Source organism: Dromiciops gliroides, chromosome 4 (assembly GCF_019393635.1).
Source record: "Dromiciops gliroides isolate mDroGli1 chromosome 4, mDroGli1.pri, whole genome shotgun sequence".
Lineage (NCBI taxonomy): Eukaryota > Metazoa > Chordata > Mammalia > Microbiotheria > Microbiotheriidae > Dromiciops > Dromiciops gliroides.
The window spans coordinates 143,368,558-143,394,948 of NC_057864.1; the positions used below are offsets into that span (position 1 = coordinate 143,368,558).

Here is a 26,391-nt window from a genome sequence, read left to right on the forward strand (position 1 = left end):
AGATGAAGGACTAAGGCTTAGATGAAATGACTGGCCTATGATTGATTACATATGGTTTCTTATCCCCCCCCCTTCTATAAAGTTATTACAAGGCTTTTGAGAAATCTTATTGTTTCATTTTTATCTCCTTATTGTGATTTACTCCATAACCAACAAAGGCAGTCATAAATCACATTTTATACTCAAACCTCACTTGAAATTCCCAAAGAAAGCAGCAGGCAAGAGATGGAGACATGTGGTGATATTCTGATTTCACAAAGGAGCCGACAGAGGCAGAGAAAGGTGATGATTAACTCCAGGTCACATAAAAAATCAGTGGCAAGATGAGGAAAAAAACCGCATTCTTTTACCTCCTCCCTGAAGGCCCAAGGCATCAGTGTCCCTCCTTTAAACATTTCATCATTGGTGTCTTACATGATACTAAAAGTTCTCGAGAACATGGCAATCTGCCTCTTAAAACTATGTTTCCAATTAATCTTCCCCAGATGTTTTGGATGTATTTTCCTCAGATGTACTTATTCTCTTGCAGATGTCTAGTTTGATTCTCATTCTATTTCCTACCATGTTTCCACCCTATCTAGGTATGTCTGAATTTCTCATCTGTGAAACGATCATATTTTAAGCAATGCCATCTCCACCTCTCCTAACCTTTGGTGGGATTTTTTATGTTTGTTGCAAGGAGATTTTTGCTGGCAAAAGCCTTGAACTGAAAACCAAAATCTGGCCTAAAATCAGGTGTCATTCTCTCTCTTAGTCCTTCCCAGTTCTTTCACTGTTTTTGTTAGCAAGTGAAAAATGACTTCTCCCTAGCTTTCAAGGTAGTCACGATGTTATCCATGGAGACCCCCGCTGACTGGGAAACTACTTGAAAGCTTGGGGCACAGTTGGAGATTGAGTAATCAATAGCATTACAAGTATGTTTGTTCAGTTGAAAGCCCTGGTTTCCTTTCTTTCCAGTTCCCTCTTTATGTACCCCCTGAAAATGTCCCTTATGTGACTCCATTCCTGAAAGATTAATAGAAATTACATGTGATTAAATTTCTGTCGCCTTTGACTTCACTCCTGCCTTGGCTTCTAATTATACACGGGATTGTCATCACAGCCAGAAACTCACCCCCTGTTGTTTTCAGATATACCACATACAAAATGAATTTGCTCTGGATTGTTCAATTAAATGAGCTAGTTCATAGTTGTGGTAAGGAGGAACCTAAGAGACGAGATCTTTAAATAGGAAGGTTTCTCCTCCCCTTTTTCTTTGATCAAAGGTTTTAAGCCAGGTGTGGCTATGAATTGTGTTTGTGAAAAACATTGGGGAGTATCTTACGAGAGTGTGGTATGAATGCTGACTTCTGATTACGAATTATAGTTGATGATCAAGGCTTAATATTAATAATAATAATAATATTGCCTATTATGAGATGATGTGGCTGACTCTTCTTTCAAATTTATTCTTATATGTCTAGCACTTTAAGATTGGTATTAAGTTGGGGCAGCTAGGTGGCGCAGTGGATAGAGCACCAGCCCTGGATTCAGGAGTACCAGAGTTCAAATCTGGCCTCAGACACTTAACACTTACTAGCTGTGTGACCCTGGGCAAGTCACTTAACCCCAATTGCCTCACTAAAAAAAAAAAAGATGGATATTAAGTGCAGCAGCCTTAATACCAACCCACAGAATGAATTTGTTCTTCAGTGATATTTAAGTATCCCATAAAACAGTAGTCCCCAACCTAAGCTATATTGTAAAGCAGTAAAGCAGCTAAATTCTCTGCTATATACCACCCACTCTGCCTTCTGAAGTAGGATGTAGGGGGAAGGAGGAATGACTTTGAGCAAATAAGTCATTTTGACAATTATAAATACCCAAATTAACTATAAAGGACGTGTAGAAAGCTGCTATCTGCTTCCAGAGAAAGAACTGATAAATAGATGTATAGAATAATTATATATATATGCACATATATATGTGTGTGTCTATACACCTATTTGTGTCTACTGGTGCCCATCTCTAGGGTGGGGGAGGGAAGAAAACAAAAGGGAAAAAAGAAATTTACATGACAACTTTATTATATATTTAAAAGGAATAGCAAGTTGTATATAATAGATCTGCAGTTTCATGTACAATCATCTTTTTTATTATACTGTGTTATGGAAATATTTGTTTCATTCCATAAATTAAAAATAGAATTAAAAAATAAATATCTTTAATTATGAAAATCTTTCAGGTTGACAAAAATCATTACACAGAATTTGGGAAATAATGTGAATTAGTATGGGGTAGGTCTTATTTTAAAAGGCATGGCATTTCAGATGGAGAGTTAGTTGGCCTAGAGTCGGGATTCCTGGGGTTCAGGTCCTGTCTCTGATATATCTTGATTGTGTGATCTTGGGCAAGTCACTTAATGACAGTGCCCCATGCAAATCATTGGTAGAGGGATTTTTTTCCCCTTAAGACTTCTCTATATAAGGGCTTCTTAAACTTTTTCCATCCATGACCCTTTTTCACCCAAGAAATTTTTATGTGACCCTGGGTCTATAGGTATATAAGGTAGGTATACGTAACCTCTCACTGTTGCCAAATTTTTTGTGACCCTAACATTCAGTAATGCAAACCATAGATGATTATACACAGTAACAGCAATATTGTAATGATGTTCAACTATGAAAGATTTAGCTACTTTCATCAAGATAATGCTCCAAGACAATTCCAAAGGACTCATGATAAAAACTGTTATCTACCTCCAGAAAGAAAACTGATGAACTCTTGAGTACAGATTGAAGCATATTATTTTTCACTTTATTTTTCTTGCTTTTTGTGGTGATATGGCCTAATATGGACATATATTTTGCATATAACTGATATCATATTGCTTACCTTCTCTATGGTTAGGGGAGGCACTGGGGAGAATTTGGAATTTTAAATTTTAAAAAGTTTAAAATAAATAATACTTTTAAAAAAGCACCCATGCTCTATCTAGATGTAGTGTGGGGAAAGGCATGCCAAACTGTATTCCCAGAAGCCCTCACTAGAGTGTTTCTCCCCCCCCCCCCCCCCCCGCTTTAAACAGTTTTTAGGTACAACACTGATTCTCGACAGACCTGTGCCAATAACAGATACCAGTGCTCCATTCATTCACAATGCAGAGACTACCCAACAGGTTTTTGTTGCCATTGTGTCGCTGGATACACTGGGAATGGTAGACAGTGCGTTGCAGAAGGTAACTAATTTGCTTCCTTATGATGGGTTTGATGGGGTGCTGGGGGTAGTGGTGGCAGGGAAGGGAATGTTTGCTTTTAAATTGCTGCCTTCACCCAAATCTCTGGAGACACTTAACACTTTTATAAGTGGGATGAGGAGACTCAATACCAGAAAGAATGTTGGTCACAAAGCGATGGAACTTTTAGTGATGGGGCCTTATGAAGTATGTCTCCTGAAGAGTGGAAAGGTTATCATCTGCACTGCTAGAGTGAGTCTCAGGTAACTGAGATCACAGATCCTTAAAGTACTAAAAAATTAAAATGTCTAGATAATTCAAGTGATTCTGAATCTCCTACTCCTTGTACTTCCTTTGTACTTTGCTAATGGACTACTTTAAATCTGCTTGTTCTGGTTTGAGTAGGCTTCTTTCTTTCCCATACTAATGCAAGAGCATGGTCAGAAACAGTGAAATTAGGTAACTAGGGCCTGGAATCATTAATATCTTTTCGTTTCCTCTGCTTTCGACTCTTCCTTACCATCCTGTAAACTCTGCTAAATTCTATTTGAATCTGCTAGCAAAGCAATATGTTCCACAGATGTAGTTCTGCAAACCCATTAGATACTGGGGCTGTCCTTAAAAACATTGTGAATTCAGCGGTCTATTAAAACACACCCCCCCTCCTCCAGCTTCACCTTTCAGTTCCTTTTGCCAAGTGCTTTTGAATTAGATAAGACAAGCCCTAGTGCTATGGCATGCAAGAGGGACTACACAAGGCATCAGGCTCCCGAAACAACCCCACTGGTATATATGTCCAGTGATTGAGATCTGTTTTAGCTGCGTCCTACCCCAATTCGATGTAGTTTGTTTCTTGATAGGCCCAATGATCAGAAAGGTTCCTGATTGATTGTATTGATCTCAGCCTCTCTAGTGATATCAGTTCTCTAGCCCTGGGGGCCCTAGAATCAGCTCTGCATGTTGTGGTGGGCAAAGTAGCTTCTGTGAACTTTGGCTACTTTGAGAGGCATTAGAATCTAGGATAAAGGAGGTAGTAGTCCTCTGTATTCTCAGAGTAATAGACCCTATCTGTACAACTTTATTCAGCTCTGATAGCAACATTTTAGGAAGGACATTGACAAGAGGAGAGTGAGGAGGGTTGGAGATCATGCCACATGAGGAACTGGGAATATTTATCCTGGAGAAGAAGAGACCAAGATCTTCAATTATCTGGAGGACTGTCCTATAGAAGAGATATTCGTTTGTTCTTTTTGCCAGGGTGAGGGGAAAACTAGGAACAGTAGTTTGATATAAAGTAAAACTTCCCAATATTAGAATTATCTAAAAGTGGAATGAGCCATCTTGGGATATAATGGGTTCTTCCTCACTGCAAGTCTTCCAACAAAGTCTGTATGACTTGTTGGGTATCATGTAAAGGGGAGAGGATCCCTAGCTAGATAGATACAGTTTGAACTAGACCGCCTCTGGGGTGTCTTTGAATTCCATGATTTTGTAAAGTTTGGCCTCACAAACCCTGAAGGCATTTACTAGCATAAGGAATATATTTTTTCAGCCTCCTACAATCCATTTCTTTCCTTTTTTTAAAAAAAATTAAACTGATTTCTTTTGTTTTTTATATCACAGTCATTTATGAATATAACCCTCCATTCTTGGCCTTCTATGAGCTTTCTCTTATAACAAAGAAAAAAATAGCTAAACCAGGCCAATTAACACACCAATGCAGGAAAGCCACTAATAAATCTTCAGGGAAAAAAAAAATCAACCTTATCAGTTTTGGAAGCAAAGAGGACTTTCTGTTTGACCACAAGTTCAGAAATTAAACCCTTCTGTCATTTATTTTTAAGTTTTACACACACATACTTGCACCAAAAAGTGGTTTTGAGCTAAAATATTTGTTGGCTTTCCTCTTATTTTTAAAAACTTAATTTTTCAGTTGAAGATTTGACATTTCATCCCCTCACCCTCCCTTTATTAGCTTAGTTTGGCTCAACTCTTTATTGTAATTGTTCCTAGGATGCATTTTTTTGGTATTAGTCTACTGAATTCATAACATTCTCCAGTGTCATTGAAATTTGTATGGAAAACTATGCCAAGCTCAAAATGCTATACAGTTAACTGTCTAGAACTCTAGATTAGCTACTTGTAGATATGGAAAACAGCTAGATAATAAGGGAGATATGGAATCCACCCAGATGAGAGTTTAATTATTTTTTACTCATTCATTCAGTTGTTTCTCTAATAAATTTCCATGAAACACCCACTGTACTCAAGATACAGAATCACAGAATATTGGAGTTGGAAGAACATTCTAAGGTTATTTAATCCAACCCATGCTTGAACAGAAATCATTTCTATCATAACCTTAACAAATTGCCCATCAATCTTCCACTTGAAAATCTTCAGCTAAGTGGAACATACTACTTCCTTAAAAAAATATCTGTTGTTAAATCATTTTTATTTCTGAATGTATCCCTCTCCTTCCCCTACCTAGCAGTCCATCCTTTGGAACAAAGAATAAAACAGAGAGGTTAAAAATAAAAGCAATTCACCAAAGCTAACCAATAAGTGGAGATAATATTTGAAGATATGTAATATTCCATACCCATAGTTTCTAATGTCTACAATGAAGAGAGGGGTACTGTTTCCTCAATTAAAGAATTAAAAAAATTGAGGCTAAGGCTGAGTGTGGTTATTATAATTACACAGATTTCAATTTTACTTTTTTTATACTTTCTGTTTACATAGTTATAGTTGCTGTGTATGTTGTTTTCTTAGTTCTAATCAGTTCATATTGATTTTCCCATGTTTCTCTGAATTCTTCACGTTTGTCAGTTCTCACATCTTAGTGAGCCATTAAATTCATGTACTCAAATTTGCTTAACCATTCCTAAATCTGGGAATATGACTAGTACTTGGCCTCAGGATGGAGAAAACACTCTGCAAAGTAAATACCACCTGAGTTAAGTCTAAGTTCCTTTTGCCTGGAGACCTTAATTTGAATCAAACCACCCCTTCACCAATGTCATTGGTTTGTTCTAAAAGAAGTCCTAATCTATGTTGAACAAACTTCTGTTGTTAAGCCATCACATCTCTAGGGGGTTGGAACATTTGTGGGGAAAACGGGAGCTTTGGGGGTTAGGCCTAACTGTTTAGGGCCACTTAGAGACTAACTTCTCCAGATCTCTATGTATATTTTAATCCATCCTATGCCAGAAAACTAAACTAAGCATACTCCGTTGTGTCAGACCACAGGAATTCTTTGAATCCAGGTCCAAGAGAGAATATCAAATGGAATGGAATGAAGAGAAACACATTTAAGGATTTAGTGTTTGCTAAGAGCTGTGCTATAAACTGGGAATACCCTTTAATTGGGGCAGACAATACATATAGAGCAACTCAGCTATGGACTGTATGAGAAGTCCCAGTAGTTCCTAGGGTGCAGTCATAGGACTGATGGCAAGGTCCAGAGACCTTTAGGGTGTACTGTTGCAAGGGGGAGGGCAGGATTTGGGGTACAGATTTGTGGGGAAGAATTTTTACAGTGATTCCAGTGCCAGGATGGTTGAGATGAGATATCCTAGGATGAATGAATTATCTTCTATCCAGAAATAATAGATTAGATAATATTCATGTGACATAGGCTTCCAATTAATTTTCTGGATGCCAGTGATGTATTTGTTGTTCTTGTTTCAGAAGCTTATTGCAGATATATCCCAAACTACTAATAGTGGTGTACACAAAGGGATTTAGCTGATCTCATAACAGTTAAAGCCCCAATTGCATAATGATGTTTCATTTCATTATCAATCTTTTCTTAGATTTAGTCCTGGAAAAGGGCAAGCTTTTCAGCCTTTCCTGGTGCTGTTATCGTGGTCTGGTTTCTCCATAAGCAGGAACTTTTATGATAACAGATGTGGTATTCCCTCCGCCACCCCCTCTCCTCTTTTTTGAAAGACTGGCTAGAAACTGAAATCTGTGTGGCCTGTGGGTTTTTTTTTTAAATCTTTTGTTTTCCAAACAGGTTCTCCCCAGCGAGTTAATGGTAAAGTAAGAGGAAGGATCTTTGTAGGGAATAGTCAAACTCCAATTGTTTTTGAGAACACCGACCTCCATTCTTATGTTGTGATGAACCATGGGAGATCCTACACAGCCATCAGCACCATTCCTGAGTCTTTGGGCTATTCTCTGGTACCTCTGGCTCCCGTGGGAGGCATCATTGGATGGATGTTTGCCGTTGAGCAGGAAGGATTCAAGAATGGATTCAGCATCACTGGTAATTTCCTTATATCATAATCTAGAGATCAACTGGCCTTTTTCTAGAGTACCTGTGGAGCCCAGAGATGGGGTTAGGAGTTGGGCAACAGAAAAGAACTCTATACCTGGGTATAGCTGGTGGAAAACATTTTAAGGATCATTTTGGTCTCTGTAGGTAGAGCACATTGATTGTATCTTTTTTTGCGGGGGTGGGGTAGGGCAATGAGGGTTAAGTGACTTACTCAGGGTCACACAGCTAGTAAGTGTCAAGTGTTTGAGGCTGGATTTGAACTCAGGTCCTCCTGAATCCAGGGCCGGTGCTCTATTCACTGCACCACCTAGCTGCCCCGATTGTATTCTTTCTAATGGTTTAAGTGAGGGATGCTAACTGACAATACCTGGGGCTACATCTTGATCTAGGGGAGATTTCATGGCAGAGGTAACTGATAATTTGAAATTCTTTGGCAATACAAGTGATTATTATCAATGAATACAGAAGAACACAGTCCTGAGCATGATCTCACATAGACTGCCACATTCTGTAGACTATTAAGTTTCAGGTTCAAAACTTAAGAGGCACTTCACATTTAGCCCTTTCTTCACATGTAAAGAGGGAAAACAAAAGTCTATCCTCTTTTGGGTTTATTTTTTTTAAACCTCTGGGCCTCAGTTTCCTTATTTTCAAAATGACAGGGCTGGCCTAGAATGACCTTTGGACCTTCTTCCAGTTTTAGATCTCCTGTTCAAAGGTGATTTAGCAATAACTGATTACCAGACTAATAATTCTCTGAGAAAGCAGGAGACTCTTTTATAAGTCATTGTCTTTGACAATCTTTATTTTTTTTGTTTGTTTGTCTAGTACATCTATTGAAAAAGGGATGGTTGCAACAAGATTTTTTTTTAAAGAAATAGTATGGTTCATTCAGCATCTATACTCCACAGTTCTGACAATCTTTATTAATCATTCAAAGCATAGAGAAAAGTATGTACAGAGAACTTCTGCTTGTTCTCTCCTGTATGAATGAAAATGGGTAAATCCCACATAAACTCATAGTCTCAGAAATTTGTCTTTCTCAAGTCTCCTCCAACTTCAAATGCCCAGTGCCCCCCCCCAGTTATTTTTTTCCTTTTCCCTTTCCCTTTCTATCTACCAGAACAATAAAGGAACAGAAATCAATTTTTATATGCATCAATTAGCTAATTGTCAAGTGAATTACTTTCACTGTGTTACCTCAACCAGTATTTGCATGTTAAGTTTTCCATCTCTAAATGTGGAATAAAAAGCTTCCCTTCCTCTTCCCTTCCCTATGGGTGCTGACTACAAAAAAGTCTGCCTCTTCCCCCCCCCACTCCCCCCCCCAACATTATCCCAATGGCTGTCCTTTCTTTCCCTTCCTTTTATTCTGCCCCCATATTTCAAGTTGCATACATCATGTTTTCTACCACTTCTGCCATTATTTTAGTTCCTACTTAATGAAGCTTTCATACTGGACCCCCCCTGGGATGTATTCTTACACTGTCATGGTTACAACTCCCCCAGTAACAACCTTTCTTTTTTTTTTTTTAATAAAGAAATGTGTCTTTGAAACTCATCCTCTTTGTTAATGGAGCTATACCTGGGGGCAGAATTAAAATTCTTCTTCAATCTTGTATTATATCTGCTGAGTCTTCACCTCCCACAAACATCTGTTAATTAATTAGGAAATAGTCTTGAACTTAGTGCATCTTTCTTAAACATTCTCCTTTGTTACCATCATCACAGATGTTCATTTAATAAACATTTATTAAGTGCTTGCTGTGTGCATTGCATAGTTCAGGATATAAATGAAACAGAAGACAGGATTCTTCCCCTTAGGTTGTTTATAGTCTAGGAAGGGAGACATACCAGAAGCAACCAGAGAATATAAACAAATTAAAGATAACATATTACATTACTTCCCTAATTGTGACCATATTTGTGAGGGGACACTATGTGTTTTTTAAAATGGGTGGTCTAGCCTTTAGGATATTCTGATTTCTAAATGTTAGCATTTTCTCTTCCTGTCTTAGTCATATTGTAAGAGCCATTGTATGATCATATTAATAGTATAACAATAGCAACTGATATTTATGGTGTTTTGTTTAAGATTTCTGCAAACTTTTTATGAATATTATTTCATTGGAACTTCACAATAACCATATAAGATAGTTACTACAAATTTTTTAATCTCCACTTTTCAGATGGGAAAACTGAGGAATAATAGACTCTAGAACTGGTAGGGGTACCACTAATTCAACCCCTTCATTTTATAGTTGAGGAAACTGAGGCCCAGTGAGATGAAGTGACTTGTTCGAAGTCACCCCAATAGTAAGTAGCAGTCAGAATTTGAAATGAGATCCTCCAGTTTCAAAGTCAAAACTTTTACTTCTATACTCCCCTAATGGGATTCTTGGTATTTGGTGGCACAGGATGAAAATTTGAGTTCTTACCTTTTGAGAAACCTAGATGCTTTTGCTTTTTTTGCAGCCTCATGTGTTTCCTTTGTAGCGAGAGATATAGCATGTCAACCATGACATCCAAACCATATCCCTTCTCTTATGGCTTTTGATGATTGTGATATTATCAACTGCTTCAGGGAAAACACAGAAACCTGAAATTGAGTCTTGACTTGTATTTTTTCCAGCCTATCTCCCTGACTTCTCATTCTGTCTTCCCAAATGCCCAAGATGTTAGGGACGTTGAGATAACCATTTCAGCTCATTTTTAGTCTCAACTCAGGGCTCATTCAGATTTAGCCTCTTTTATTAATTAAACGACAGTCATCTTTTATTGGAAATATGTTATTGATTTTTATTTTTTAGATGACTGCTGCTTTTTACCAACTACTCCCCTACAAAGCCCTCTCTTGAAACAAAGATACTGTCAAGGAAAGCAAACCGATTGGTTGACCTTGCCTGACAATATACAATTTATTCCATACCAGTAGCTCAGCATCTATTTGCAGAGAGGAGAGAAACATTCAATATTTTCAGTCCTCTAAGATCAAGATTTCAATCATCGTGTCTCATCTCATTCCTCTCTTTCTGTGCTGATCCATCTGTCTCGAGCAGTTCTGCATTTCAAAATTAAATGCACCACATTCATATAACTTTAGCTTACAGGCAAACATTGAACAGCATTTGTTATATCCGATGACCTTTTTGGCTTCAAGAGGAGCCTACAAATTAGTAGTAGCAAAAGTAGTTAAGATGCCATGTTGTGTATGTGTTAACGCTATCCATTGCCACTTCCAAATTTCACAACTTTACTTGGGTTTGAGTCAGTGTGGACAGGACCTAATCTTTTGTATTATACAAATATGTATATATATATATATATATATATATATATATATATATACACACACACACACACACACACACACACACACACACACACACATACACACACACACACACATATGACAAATTAGGCACCAAAAAGTTTCATCCAGCCCTGTGTAGTCATGTATATTTGAATGCTCTTAGAGTTGAATTTGAGGCACAATTAACACATTCTAGGTAATATCTTTCCTTGGGCTGCATTTGGGATCTGAGTGGATTTAAAGAAGAGATAGCTTGTATACTCCCCTCCACGTACTTTTTTGCCATTAAAATTTGGTGGACTAAGAGGGTCTTTTATACTCACTAGCAATATTGGTTCAGTTCATATTTTTCTTCTTACTACTTCTCGTCCTCGGTAGCCTCAGAAATCTCAGGCTTATAGTTGGGGCATAGGTAACCAGAAAAAATGGGACTAGACCAATGTGGGGAAGACAGAGATAGGATAGAGGAGAAATGCTCATTTTATTTTATTTTAAATATATTTTGTTGATGTCTTTATATCACTCTCATTTCTGGGGGGAGACACTCTTTTCTTCCCCTTCAGCTCCAGATTGAATCCTAGAAATAAGGAAAAACAATAGGCAAAACATTGTATACAGCAACCACATCAGATGATATATTCAGCATTTTACTCTAATTGTCCCCTGCCTTCCTTCCAGGAGGAGAAAGTTATGAGAAATTTATTTTTCATGAATGGATGTTTTATTTTCCATCGAGGCATGTGATATGGCTGAACCACTTTCAGTAGTAGGATGTACTTCTTAGAATTGTTCTGGTAGTGGGGGTGGGTTGCACTGAGCTATTATCTTCCTTCATCAACTTCTGCTGGTTATGCAATAACTTGCTTTTTGTAAGATTGTTAGCTGGCAGGCACCCAGTGGCCATGTAGCAGAAGGTGAATTGGCCCCAGGAGGGTTAAACTTATGATTCCAGTCACTTTTACACGTAGTCTCTAACCAAATTAAAGCAAGGACCTAGCACAGACTTTTTTTTTAATTCCACCAACATATTTATTAAGCATCTATTATGAGTAAGAATGGACAAGATGTAATAACGGCTCACATTTCTATAATGCTTTAAGATTTGCAAAGTGTTTTACATATATCATCTCATTTAATCCCCAGAACAACCCTGGAAGGCAGGCACTGCCATTATGCCTTCCCCCTTTTTTTAAATCAGATGAGGAAACTAAGGCATACAAGAGGCCGAATGAATTGCCTAGAGTCACAAAGCCATTAAGTGCAACACAGACTTTATAAATATATACAAGGAAAGTTTAAACCTCCCAGAGGCTCAACATGATTACTTTTGTTTGTTTGGAGTTAAGCATGAAAGCATTTATTGCTGGCCCAGTAACTGTTGGATCCAGTAAACTGTCTACTCTGGGGTGTTGATACTGGTTTTACTTTACAGGAGGAGAATTCACTCGTCAAGCTGAAGTGACTTTTGTTGGGCACCCGGACAAGATGGTTATAAAACAGAAATTCAATGGCATCGACGAGCATGGCCACCTGACCATCACTACAGAGTTGGATGGACGTGTCCCTGAGATCCCATTTGGCTCCACTGTCCAGATAGAACCCTACACTGAGCTCTACCACTATGCCAACTCTGGTGAGCCCGTTTCTAGATGAGGTGATCTGTAAATCCCAGACAACCTTACCGAGAATCACATGTAGCCTCATTTCAATACAGATTTATTAAGTATGTGCTATGGGGAGAGAAAGCCATGATTCATATCCTAGTAAGAGAGATAATATAGAGAGAACATTCCAGTTAGAATTTAAGCACATGGGTGAAGTATGTTGAAGTATTGTGACAGAACCTAAGTAAGACAGATGACCGGAGAGGACTTGAAAGGTTTCACAGAAAAACTGGTATCTAGTAACTTTAAGTTGGACAAAACTTTTTAATAAGAGATGTTAGGAGACATTCAAGATTGAGAGGACACTATAAACAATGACGGTGGTAGGAAAGGGCTGAGTTCAAGAATCTATATTGGCTAAAAGTGGCAATCCTATAAGAATAACAACAATAATAATAGCTAACAGTTATATATATGTATATATACGTGTGTATGTATATATATATATATATATATATATATATATATATATAACTTACTATGTGCCAGGCACTATGTAAGCATATAAGTGCTTTACAATTATTATTTCATTTGATTCTTCCAAACATCCTGGCAGGTAGGTACTATTATTATCCCCATTTTTTAGACGAGGAGACTGAGACAAACAGAAGTTCAGTGACTTGCCCAGGGTTACACAGCTAGTAAATGTCTGAAGCTAGATTTGAAGTCAATTCTTCCTTACTCCAGACCTAGTACTTTATCCACTATGCCTACCTAGCTGCCTAAATATTTTTTTTTTTTAGTGAGGCAGTTGGGGTTAAGTGACTTGCCCAGGGTCACACAGCTAGTAAGTATTAAGTGTCTGAGGCCGGATTTGAACTCAGGTACTCCTGACTCCAGGGCCAGTGCTCTATCCACTGCGCCATCTAGCTGCCCCCTGCCTAAATATTTAAGGAGCTAGGATGAGAAACCCTGTCATCTTCCAAGCCCCATATCAAAGAGTTATTAGTAAGGTGTTTTCTCAATTATAAGAAGCCAAAAAAATTCTTATTTTTTTTCTTGCTGTTGGAGTACAGAAATGCATAACGCTTAAAATATTGAATCGCACTCAGTCCCTGCCTTTGTGAAAGGGGGTAGAATGTAGTAATAATACAAAATCCTGTACATGGATAATTTAGACAGCACTATAAGCAGCATTTTGACATAAGGCAACCCACTCATGTCATTAATTTATGATTTTATCTTTTTGTGAACTCCTATTATGCAGAAAACTTAGTGAGGCATAAAATTGTAAAGGCTCGTTATAAATTTTTGTTTTAAAGCAGGAAATTGAAGGTAGCCAGTGCATGAGTGAACAGCAAGATTTCTTTTCCTCTGAAAGCCTGCCTCTCATTTCCTTTCCAGGTTCGATAACTGATTTTTCATAACTCTGTAGAAACTGCCTTCTGACACAAAACTGGCTTCCTGAGTTTTAGATCAATTTTGAAATTCTTTATCTAAAAAAAATCCCTGAATGATAGAAAGCAACAATGTACTAAAAAGAATAGGAGAAAGAAGGAATTTCTAGAGGCAAAAAGATCAGTCCCAGTAAAGGAAAAGTTGTTTTATTCACCTGTTCCAGTCTCTCATCTGGTAGAATTGTAGGTGGGAAATGTTGGGCCCACTGAAATAGGCCTTGGGGTATATCATTTTTCTTTTCTTTTTTTAAAGTGAGGCAATTGGGGTTAAGTGACTTGCCCAGGGTCACACAGCTAGTAAGTGTTAAGTGTCCGAAGTCAGATTTGAACTCAGGTACTCCTGAATCCAGGGTCGATGCTCTATCCACTGTACCACCTAGCTGCCCCCTGGGGTACCATTTCTTAAACCACCTTCAAGATTTCCTTTCTTGCTGTTGATGACTTGCTATCTCTCTGCCTTTTCCAGTTATCACATCCTCTTCCACCCGGGAGTATAAAGTGACTGAACCTGCTCAGGGTGGGATTGCTTCTTCACATACCTACACTTACCAGTGGAGGCAGACCATTACCTTCCAGGAATGTACTCATGAGGATCCTCGACAGCCTCTTCCTCCCACCCAGCAACTTTCTGTGGACAGTGTTTTTGTCCTATACAATAAGAATGAGAAGATCTTGAGATATGCTTTGAGCAATTCAATTGGTCCTATTGGGGGTATGTAAAGCAGTGGTTGTGTGTGTGTGTGTGTGTGTGTGTTTTAAATCCATGCTTTGACTTCCCATGCTCTTTCTTTGACTCTTGTTGTCTAGCATGATTTTGGTCTTCATTAGAAAGGAGAAGTATGTACATAAGCATCCTTTAACCCCTAACTTCTTAAACTGTGGCTTTTGACCCCATATGGGGTTATGTAACTGAACGTGGGGTTGCAAGAAATCTGGCAACAGTAAAAGGTTGTGTTTACTTATTTTATATACCCATATACCTGATCTCACATAACACTTTCTTGGGTGAAAAGGGGTCATGAGTGGAAAAAATTTAAGAAGCCCTGCTTTGGTCCAGTGGAAAGACCAAAGCATAGTGCTTAATTTAAAATGTGGGTCACCTGTTAGCCTCTTCTAGTACTCCATCTAAGAGATATTGATATGCTTGCTTTAGAAGCAGAAATGAGAAATTCATTTAGAATTTACCCTCCATGTTTTTCAAAGTCAAGAGTAAAGCCAAAGGCATTCCACTGAGTGCTTAGGCACACTTAGAAAATTAATTTCAACATCTCTGCCCTTTTCAGATGGCTCCCCTGACTCTCTTCAGAATCCTTGCTACACGGGTACCCACGGTTGTGACACGAATGCAGCATGCCGTCCGGGTCCTGGAAGTCAATTCATTTGTGAGTGCTCCATTGGCTTCCGAGGAGATGGACAGATTTGCTATGGTATGTCTATTAGTCCTGACTTAGGAAGAGTTGGTATGGGAAGTTAAAGACTCATTCACAAAGGGTTAAAAGCATTTTACCATTTCTCACTAATTATGATCATACTTGAGTTCAGGATCCATTGGCTTTTTCCTACATGTTCTCCTTTCCTAAGCAGAGACCCCTAGTTACTCAGAAGTGTGTCATGAATTTATTCATGTCTTCTTGGGCTTGTCATCACTGTCTCTATATGCTAGGATTGCTTATAGGAACTAGAACCCAGAGCCACAGAATCCCTTGAGCCAGATACAGAGGGTCACTTACTTTGGGTACAGAATTACCTCCAAGGGTTCCCCTCACAATCACTTCTTAAGGTTTTCTACCAAGAATTCACATCTGGACAACTTGTTCACACACACACACACATTTGGTGAGGCAATTGGGGCTAAGTGACTTGCCCAGGGTCACATAGCTAGTAAGTGTCAAGTGACTGAGGCCTCATTTGAACTCAGGACCTCCTGAATCCAGGGCCAGTGCTTTTTCCACTGCATCACCTAGCTGCCCCTGGAGCTTATATTCTAATGGGTGAAGATAACACACAAAAGGTAGCTGAAAAGCATGTAGAGAGGTAAAGGTGAGGATGAAGGTACCTGGTGAGGTAGGGGATGGTTTTAAAGTCCAGAAAATCAGGAAAAGGGCCAGGAGGTAAAGGAAGGCTGACTGGTTTGGGCCCCTCCACAAAATGGAAGTCCAAGGAGGAACTCACCAATAGGAATAGGGAGAAAGCTTTGTGGAGGAATATTCCAGGGTGATAAGGCTATAGGTAATAGTCAAGGAAATTAGATATTGCAGGACAAGGAGACATTAGGGGAATGCTCCTTTTTCTGTTCTTTCTCCCTCTCCTCCTCCTTTCACCTTCCCTCTCCTCCTCTTCCCCCTCTCACCTTTCTTTCTTTCTTTCTTTCTTTCTTTCTTTCTTTCTTTCTTTCTTTCTTTCTTTCTTTCTTTCTTTCTTCCTTTCTTTCTTCCTTCCTTCCTTCCTTCCTTCCTTCCTTCCTTCCTTCCTTCCTTCCTTCCTTCCTTCCTTCCTTCCTTCCTTCCTTCCTTCCTTCCTTCCTTCCTTCCTTCCTTCCTTCCTTCCTTCCTTCCTTCCTTTCTTCCTTCCTTCCTTCCTTCCTTCCTTCCTTCCTTCCTTCCTTCCTTCCTTCCTTCCTTCCTTTCTTTCTTTGCAGGACAGTGAGGGTTAAGTGACTTGACAAGGGTCATACAGCCAGTAAGTGTCAAGTGTCTGAGGCTGGATTTGAACTCAGGTCCTCCTGAATCTCTCTCCTTTCTTCTCTTCCTCCTCCCCTGCCTCCGTCTGTCTCTCAGCCCTGCTGCCTACCTTCCTCTTGTGCTCTTAACTCTTAACATATGAATGGGAAAAGTACCTCAAGAATCTCTAAACATGAGTGGTTCAAAATTTGATAGTCATCTATTATATTGTGCCTAGCCCAGTGTTTGCAGAGAGAACTAGGTAAGTCCAAATAAGATAAATGCCTAATAGAGATGCTTGGATTTAACAGTGATAAGGTGAGGGAATTAATTTAACAAGATGGATATGAGTGGGACAGTTAGGTTCAGAGATGTAAAACTGGAAGAGAGGTTATCTCAAAGGTTATCTAGTATAGCCTCTTCATTTTATAGAGGAGAACACTGAAGCCAAGAGATGTTGATGGATATGATCCAGGTCACAGAGGGAGTAAATAGCATAGGTATGCCCAGAGTTGATGCTCTTCCCACTGTACCGTGCTGCCTCATGTTAGATCTTCTTGATTGACCTTCATCAGACACTAACACCAAGTTTGAGGAATAGAAGTTGTAGTGTGGTTGATGAAACCATAGCCATCCAACATCAATAAATCAAAAAGTTAAGGGAATAAGGAAGTTGCTGTCATCTCTTTCAGGGGCACATTTCCTCCTAATCTCAATTCCCCATTTATTCTCCCCAAACTAAACTCAGATGTGTTTTGCCTTTCTGCCAGACGATTTCACCTTCAAATAGCCAAACTAGAAGTTAATGTTGTGTGGCATAAATCCAAGCTGCAGTTCCTACACTGTAAGCCTTTTGGAATCCATCTACTTTTGATGCCTTAGCTTATAGATGTTTAATTTTCAAGTCAGAAAGTCCCTATCCTGTGAAATCAATATGCAAATGGAATATTGACACTTATCTACCTTAATATTTCTTTCTTTTTTGAAAAAAAAATTTCATTTTCCCCAGTGGCCATCTTGAAAAAAAAATTTTGGAAGTTATTGTGTAGGAAGGCATGAACATAGTTTGTTTTTTGTCCTGTCATTATTTTCTCATTCTGGCTTATTAACATCATGGAATGTTGGCATTTTCTTAGTCAAGCTGTTCATTGTTCTGGGCCACTAAATCATGCCTCCAAGTGTCAGTGCCCTATGTCAATAGTCCTTTAATCTGAAATTGCATTAAGCAGATCACTTCATGTATTATTCCAACGTGGGAAGGATGGGGGAAATAGCACTAAGAGTGATTTAAGCCTTCCCTTTCCAACTGGATGTGCCCATTAAATTCCATGCCTACAGCTGTGATCTAATACAATAAAATCCGATGACCAAAATGGGGTTGCCTTTGATCAGTCATCAGATGGGCCTTTTATGGTCTGCTTTTCCTAATAATTTTAATTGTGCCAACATAAGGAGTTCTACTTGACAGAACGCATCCATGTGTTTCTTCAGAAGTTAGGAATTTCTCAAAATGGATTATTTAGTAAATAAACAGTGCTCACAGAATAGATGGCATTGGATAAGGCATTTGGTGTGTGTTTTATAAGACTGAGCTCCAGCCCTAAAAGAGTTTATAATTTCTTAAGAGGACAAAAATAGTTAAGTATATAATGGATAAAATATGGGGAAAGCAAGCTTACCAAAGTAGAAATAAAAACAGGAATAATAATTGCTAGCTTTTATATAGTATTTTAAATGCAAAATGCTTTTGTAAATATTATTCCATTTTATCCTCACAACCTCTCATTTTGTAGATGTGGAAAGTGAGGCAGACAGTTCTAATGACTTGCCCCAAATCACATAGGTAGTAAGTATCCGAGGCCAGATTTGAACTCAGATCTTCCTAATTCTGGGGACATCACTCTGTCCATGGCACCACTTGGTTACCTATAATTATAAGAGTAAATGTGTAGGTCAAGGATTTTACTTCTGGTTGGGGAGTGATGCTTATGACAAGGAGGAAAGTAAACATGCATTTATTAAGTGCTTACTGTTGGCCACTGTGCTAAGCACTGGGGATTTAAATACAGATAAAAAGAGAGATAGACCATGTTGTCAAAAGCCTTACATCTTAAAAGGGAGCTGAAAAGTTGGAGGGGGTGGGTAGAGAAGGGTGGGAAATGAAAGTACCTGATGTGAGGGCATGATCTTAAAGTCTAGAAATTAATAACAGGGGCAGGAAGGAATGAAGGCAGGCTGGTCTGGATCTCTTCTCAAAATGGAGTCTCCAGGAGGAATTCAAGCAAAGGGAGAAGAAAGGTAGGCCTTGAAGAGGAATATAGCAGAGTGAAAAGGACGTGTCTAGTAGGATGTGAGGAGGCCTGATGTGGTAAGAAAAGTTCTATGGTGAGATAGCAGTAGAGGGTTGATTTTGAAGTCTAAAAAAAAGGGGAAGGTGGGGCAGCTAGGTGGCGCAGTGGATAGAGCACTGGCCCTGGAGTCAGGAGTACCTGAGTTCAAATCCGGCCTCAGACACTTGACACTTACTAGCTGTGTGACCCTGGGCAAGTCACTTAACCCCAATTGCCTCACTAAAAAAAAAAAAAGGGGGAAGGAAGGAAGGTTGGCCTCGCCCCTTCAGAACACAGAAACTTCAGAAGGAACAGGGGGAAAATTTTCCTGGAGAAGGAAGGATAACTGGGAATTTCATTTTATAGACTTTAAGCATATGTAATATGAGAGAGAGTTATCTCTTCTCTCTTCACTGAGGCAATAATAAAAGATGCCGACTCAAACTGAAAAAGGTCAAATTTCAGTTAGTCCTTTTCCAATACCTCATGGCATGGGGATTCTTAAAGGCTCTACCGATGGAGCATAAGCACTGTCAACAGACTATGTCTACTTTTTGGAAGATCAGTCTAGCTAAGTGCTGAGAAGCTCATTGCTAGTAGGCTGACCACTATATGATGAATTTTTTTGTCTATGATAACTCAGGAAAGAAAGAAAATAAGAAATGACCTTTGGTTCTGTGAGACTCTCTTCTGTTTCTGCAATGATAATTGAAGAATGGTGGAAAAGGAGACAAAGGGTGCTAAGACTCACATAGTTTCTACATCCTCTATAAACATTAATTTACTTGTTGATATGCTAAATGTAAGATCGTTGTCCCCTGTGGACATACTCATGGAAAGAATGGAAATATATCCATCTTAATGTTCTTGCTGTAAGTGAAATCAGAAGATAAAAGGAAGTTGCAGGTAAACAGAAAGATGGCTCACAGATTATACTTGGAGAGGCAAATGAAGTAGGTGGAGCTGGTCTTAGCATGCTTCCAAAAGCAACAAGAAACAACATTTTGTAGTATATTTGTTCTTGGATTGCAATGCTCATGATAAGTATTTTTTTTTAATTATCTTAAAAATAATGATACCTTCTGTAGCAATTTTGATGGCAGAGGATGAAATTCTAGAGAAATTTTAAGGATAATTGAATAAGACCTTCCATGAAATTAAGCTTCAGCGGTAAGAAATGAGAGAGGCCAAAGACTCATACACTACACAGAAGCCTCATGCCTTTGTCATGAATATTTTTTTCAAGAAGAGGCTCTAGAGTTGTTAACTACTAAGTCATATTACAAAGAATGAACCTGATTATATTTTTTGATTTGATTTGTTTAAAAATTTTTTTTTCCAATTACATGTAAAGATATTTTTTTGCATTCCAAATTTTTCTTCCACCTTCCCTTTCCTCCCCCTTCCTGAGGCCAGGAGGCAATATGATATAGGTTATACATTTAAATCATGTTAAACATATTTCCACATTAGTCACATTATAAGAAAAGAATCATAACCAAAGGGGAAAAAAGTAAGAAAGAATAAACAAGAACAATAACAAAAAGGCAACAACAAAAGTGAAAATAGTATATTTCAATCTGCATTCAGACTCCATAGTTTTTTTTCCTCATTGTGGAGACCATTTTTCACCATAAGTCTTTTTTTTTTTTTTAACAATTCAGGAACTCTTTTTTTTTGTTTGTTTGTTTTTTGCCCAGGGTCACACAGCTAGTAAGTGTTAAGTGTCTGAGGCCAGATTTGAACTCAGGTATTCCTGAATCCAGGGCCGGTGCTTTATCCACAACGCCACCTAGCTGCCCCTTGGAACTCTTTTTCTTACTTAACTTTCCCAGGATTCTTTAAAGTTGTTAAGTCTTTGAAGGGACTTGTTTCTTCTCCCATATTAGAATTTTTTTTTTTTTGGTGAGGCAAGTGGGGTTAAGTGACTTGCCCAGGGTCACACAGCTAGTAAGTGTTAAGTGTTTGAGGCCGGATTTGAACTCAGGTCCTCCTGACTCCAGGGCTGGTGCTCTATCCACCGCACCACTTAGCTGCCCCCACCATAAGTCTTTTGGCATTGATATGGATCATTGTATTGCTGGGAAGAGTTAAGTCTATCACAGTTGATCACCTGATTATATTTTAACAGATAGGAAATAACTGGTTATGCAGATAGAAGTGACTTTTGAATTAACAGTTCAATGTGGTGTCAGACCACTTGTTAGAACATTTAGCAAAATCAATGCAAAATTAATAGAAAGAATAAAAAAGGAGAAGACATGGTGTGAAATTGAGGCAAATTAAAACTGGCCTATTTGAATGAGGTGAGAAAGTAGAAAATGTATAAAAGAATTTTAAGGATACTAAAACAGACTACCACCATTCACTAAGGAAGTTTAGTCAATGCAAATGAAATATCAAATCAGCCTAGAAACTAAATCAGATAGCAGACCCAAAGATGAATAGAATCCAAATTCTATCCATGGTATTTATGATTTGTTAATTTTTTAAAATGCATTGAGCTTGTAGAGGAAAATGTTGCCTTAAAACAAGGGTTCTTAATATTTCTTAATATTTAATAAGAGCACCAGATTGAGTAATGTAGAAATCCAAGGAGTGAATCCACAGTGAATTTTTTTTTCAGCCCAGGAAGCAGGAACAGAAATCAGGTAGTAGCTGTGTTTCTCTGACCCAGAGTCAGACTATGGATTTTAGGAGTGGATCTGTGGCTAAGCCCAGGGCTGACCAGTAGCTTTGTTCCAAGGCAAGAAGTAGTTGTGGATCCAGCAAAGATATGGGCCTGATTGTAGGGAACAGGAATAAGAGCCAGCCTGCATCTGTGTACCACTAACACAGTCAGAATTAGGAGATCTATGCCTTGGTATGAGGCTGATCTGTTGTATTCCAGGATAATCTAGATCTAAGAGATCTAGCTCAGATTTGTCTGTCTGTAGTCTGTGTACAGCTCAAGAAGCAGGGATAGAAACAAGCAGCAGCCATGTGGCACTGATCGTGGAGTGAGGTTACAGACTTAGCCCCTAACCTGGCTGAGGACTGCAGCTATGTGACCTGGGCAAGGAGCTCAGACCAAGGGGGAGCCTGTAGTTTTGTCATTTCGAATTTGTAGAGCATTTTAGCTAGCCAACAGGGAATGGGGCCCTAGTTATCTACTGGATTTCTAATGAGGAACAAACCTATAGTTATATCACACAGACTTAAAATGGTGTCAGGAACTTGAAAAGCTCAGACCAAGAGGTCTGATTAGAACACTCATAGATTACTGAAAGTTTGCACATCTCCATCCCGAACTGCTCCTGAGATCTTTGAAAAACACAGCACTAGATAGCTAAAGAAAATACTAGCAGGACTCCAAAAAATACAAAACAGAACCTAACAACCCCCAATATTCCTTTCAAAAATGTGCAGAATCTAGATCTAAAACAAAGCATTTAGGAATTGGACCTTGAATAATTAGAGAAAGAGAGAGAGAGAGATCTACAATAAAGATTTTATTGTACCAGGAACATCCAAACCTCAAACTTAGAAGAAAGTATCTCTAAAATATCAACAAGCAGTGCCTCAAAGAAAAATACAACTTGGCCACAAGGCCAACTGGGATTCATGGAAGAAATGAAACAAGATTTGAAAGAGAATAATAATATTATGAATTAGGTGAAGAGCTAGAGGAAAGACTTGTAAAAGGAATGAGAATTATGGAGGAAAGTCTTAGAGAATTAACAGTTTAATGCCAGAGGCACAAAACTTTACCCAAACAACAGATTTCCCTCTCTAAAAATTAGAATGGGCCAAATAGAAATTAATGATGCTATGAGACAAAAAGAAATATCAAGACAAAAATCAAAAGACTAAAAAAGAAAAGAAGAAAATGTAAGGTATCTTATAGGGGGAAAAAAACCTCCCAACTAACCCAGAAAAGAGATTTAGGGAAAAGAAAATTTTAGAATCACTAGATAACCTGAAAGTCATGACCAAAAGAAGAACGAATATGCCATAGTTCAAGAAACGATGAGAAAATTACACAGATCTGTTAGAATCAGTGAGCAAAGTGAAAATGGAAAGAATCTACCAGTTAACCTCATGAAAGAAACCCCCAAATTAGAATTCCAAGGAATGACATAGTCAAAATTCAGAGCTTCCAGGACAAAGAACATTTGGTGAACATCCAGAAAGAAATAATTAAAGCATCAAGGAGCCATTGTCAGGAACATACAAGATTTATCACCTACTACAATAAAAGGAATGGAAAGCTTGGAATATGATGTTCCAAAAGGCAAAAGATAGGTGTACAACCAAAAGTATTTTTACCAGAATAAAAAATAGCAAATGAAGTAGAAGGAATCACTAGCATGCCTGATGAAAAGACCAAATCTCTGTAGAAACTTTGAAATACAAACACAGGAATCAAAGGAAACATAAGAAGACAAATGTTGTAAATCATTTTTTAGTCATGTTTAACTCTTTGTGAGCCAATTTAGGCTTTTCTTGGAAATTATCCTGTATTGGTTTGCCATTTCCTTCTCTAGCTCATTTTTATACCACATAGCTACCCCCACAAAAGGTAAACAGAAGTGCACAATCACACAGGACAATATAAGAATACAATGTTTCTCTTCTAATAGGGGAAACTGATTTGAGTGTGCTCCCCAAACTCTAATTTTATCAGGGACTATAAAGAGATCTAAAATAAACAGAATACTTTTTATGTTCTTGTGATCTCTTTCTTTTTTGGGGGGTGGGGGAGGGCAGTGAGGGTTAAGTGACTTGCCCAGGGTCACACAGCTAGTAAGTGTCAAGTGTCTGAGGCTGGCTTTGAACTCAGGTCCTCCTGAATCCAGGGCCGGTGCTTTATCCACTATGCCACCTAGCTGTCTCCTGTTCTGGTGATCTCAAAAGAAATGGTGCATGAACTGATGTATAGTGACATGAGCAGAACCAGGAGAACGTTGTGCACAGTGACAGCAATATTATTCCATGAAGAACTGTGAATGACTTAACTATTCTCAACAATGCAAATATCTAAGACAATCACAAAGAACTAACGATAAAGCATACTATCCATATCCAAAGAAAGAACTGATATTGATTGAACACAGGCTGAAGCATGTTATTTTCCCACTTTCTTTCTTTTAGTCAAGTCTTTTTATGCAAAATGACAAATATGGTAATATTTTACATAATTGCACATGTTTACATGAATGAAGGATGGAAAGATTAACAACAACAACAACAAAAAATGGCACTGGGCAGCTAGGTGGCACAGTGAATTATGTGCCAGGTCTGAAGTCAGGAAGACTCATTTTCTTGAGTTCAAATTTGGTCCCAAACATTTACCAATTGTGAGATCCTGGACAAGCCACTTAACCCTTGTCCGTAAGATAAACTGGAGAAGAAAATGGGAAACCACTCCAGGTATCTTTGCCAAGAAAATCCCAAATGGGGTCATGAAGAGTTGGACATTACTGAACAACAAATTAAACATTGAAAGCACAATTAATCTCAATATTACATAAACTGTTTATAAAACCAGGAAAAGGAGATACTACTAAATTCCTTCTCTCATACAAATATGTTCTTCAAACCTAAACTAGGGAGAGCCAGAAGAATGTAAATTATAGACCGATATCCCTAATGAACATTGATGCAAAAACATTTAAATAAAATATTAGCAAAGAGACTACAGCAATGCATCACAAAGAATATATACTATGACCAGGATGGATTTATACAAGTAACACAGTGTTGGTTCAATAATATGAAAATTTCAAGTATAATGTCTTTTGAGAAGAAAAAAATCATGTTATTATATCAATAAATAATAGTTTTTGCCAAGATATAAAATTTCTATTAAATATGAAGAAATAAATTAATATTTCTTTAATATAACAAACTATTTTATTTAAAACCAAGAGCCAGTAATATATGTAATGGGATTAAATTTGAGGCCTTTCCAATAAGATCAGGCATTAAACAAGGATGGCCATTATCACTACTATTTGATGTAGTGCTAGAAATACCCACTATATTAACAAGAAGAAAAAGAAACAGGAAATAAATATAGGGGAAAAGGACACAAAATTATTGTTTTGCAAATGATGAGGTGATTTACTTAGAAAATCCTAGAGAGTCAACTAAAATTTCATTTAAGCAATAACTTTATCATAAGATATGAGGTAAATTTACATAAATATAAACATTTTTATAAATTACCAATAAAATCTAGCAGAAAATGATATAAATTCCTTTAAAAATAACTACAGATGATATAAAATACCTTCTAATACCATGGAGTGTCTATCAATTGGAGAATACCTGAAAAAAAGTATGCCATTTGGGGGCAGCTAGGTGGCGCAGTGGATAAAGCACCGACCCTGGATTCAGGAGGACCTGAGTTCAAATCTGACCTCAGACACTTGACACTTACTAGCTATGTGACCCTGGGCAAGTCACTTAACCCTCATTGCCCCACAAAAAAGCCCATGACATTTGAATGGAATGGAATACCATTATGCCATAAGAAATGAGGAAATAGATGGTTTCAGAGAAACCTGGGAAGATTTGAATGGACTGATACATATTGAAGTAAGGAGAACCAGAACAATTTGTAAAATAACAATAACATTGTAAAGGCAAAAAACTTTGAAGGATCTAAGAACTCTAATCAATTTAATAACTAGCATGAGAATCAATGATGTAGCATGCTACCTACCTTTTGACATATTGGTGGACTTAAGATTCAGAATCAGACACATTTTTTGATGTACCAAATATAGGCATTTGTTTTAACTGATTATATGTATTTGTTACAAGACTTTTATTTTTCTTTTCTTTAAAACTGGGTCTGGTGAGGTGGGAGAGAGAAAAAGATGCTTGTTAATTGAACAACAAAATTAAAATTTTTAAGAATTATACTAGAGAAGCCAAAAGGAAATGGGCTGGTTATATAGTGAGAGGGATAGATGATTGATAGACAGCCCACCATGCTAGATTGGTAGTCATTCAATGTCAAATCACGTAGAGGATAAGAAACTAACAAGAGTCCTATGGGATAAGGATAGATAAATAGGTTTTTGGAGGAAGTACCCATGGAGATTAAGTTATGTGGATACATTAATAACAAAGCATTTGAAGAACCTTTAGGATGAAAGGAATGTTTCATATTACTCAATACTACTAAGAGTATTGAGCCTTGTTCAGTTTAATTCAACAAATATTGATTAAATACTAACTTACATGAAGCATATTATGTTAAGTACAAAGGAAGATACAAAGATGAGGCATGGTGCGAACCTTCAAGAACCTTAAAGTACAGGGGAATGAGTCATATAAAAGATCAATCATGACATATAAGTGCAATAAAGTGCAAAATGAATTGCTATGTGAGGTTAGAGGAGGGAATAGACTGGTAGTAATTCAATAGGCAAACATGAAGAGGGAAGACATTCCAGGAATAGGGAATAGCATGAGCAAGATGATAAAAGTAGAAAAGTGCAGGGCATGTTCACCTACCCTGTAAAGTAGGCAAGAC

The 26,391-nt window shown here is 37.9% G+C and overlaps 1 protein-coding gene across 1 annotated transcript in view; it reads left to right on the top strand.

Moving 5' to 3' along the window:
- NID1 (nidogen 1) overlaps nucleotides 1–26,391 on the top strand; it is a 117,454-nt gene that overhangs the window by 29,395 nt on the left and 61,668 nt on the right. The window contains exons 5-9 of the mRNA XM_044003038.1: nucleotides 3,068–3,217; nucleotides 7,236–7,487; nucleotides 12,245–12,445; nucleotides 14,340–14,585; nucleotides 15,157–15,300. Of these exons, the coding sequence (XP_043858973.1) occupies nucleotides 3,068–3,217; nucleotides 7,236–7,487; nucleotides 12,245–12,445; nucleotides 14,340–14,585; nucleotides 15,157–15,300 (993 nt within the window). The remainder of the gene's footprint in view (nucleotides 1–3,067; nucleotides 3,218–7,235; nucleotides 7,488–12,244; nucleotides 12,446–14,339; nucleotides 14,586–15,156; nucleotides 15,301–26,391) is intronic.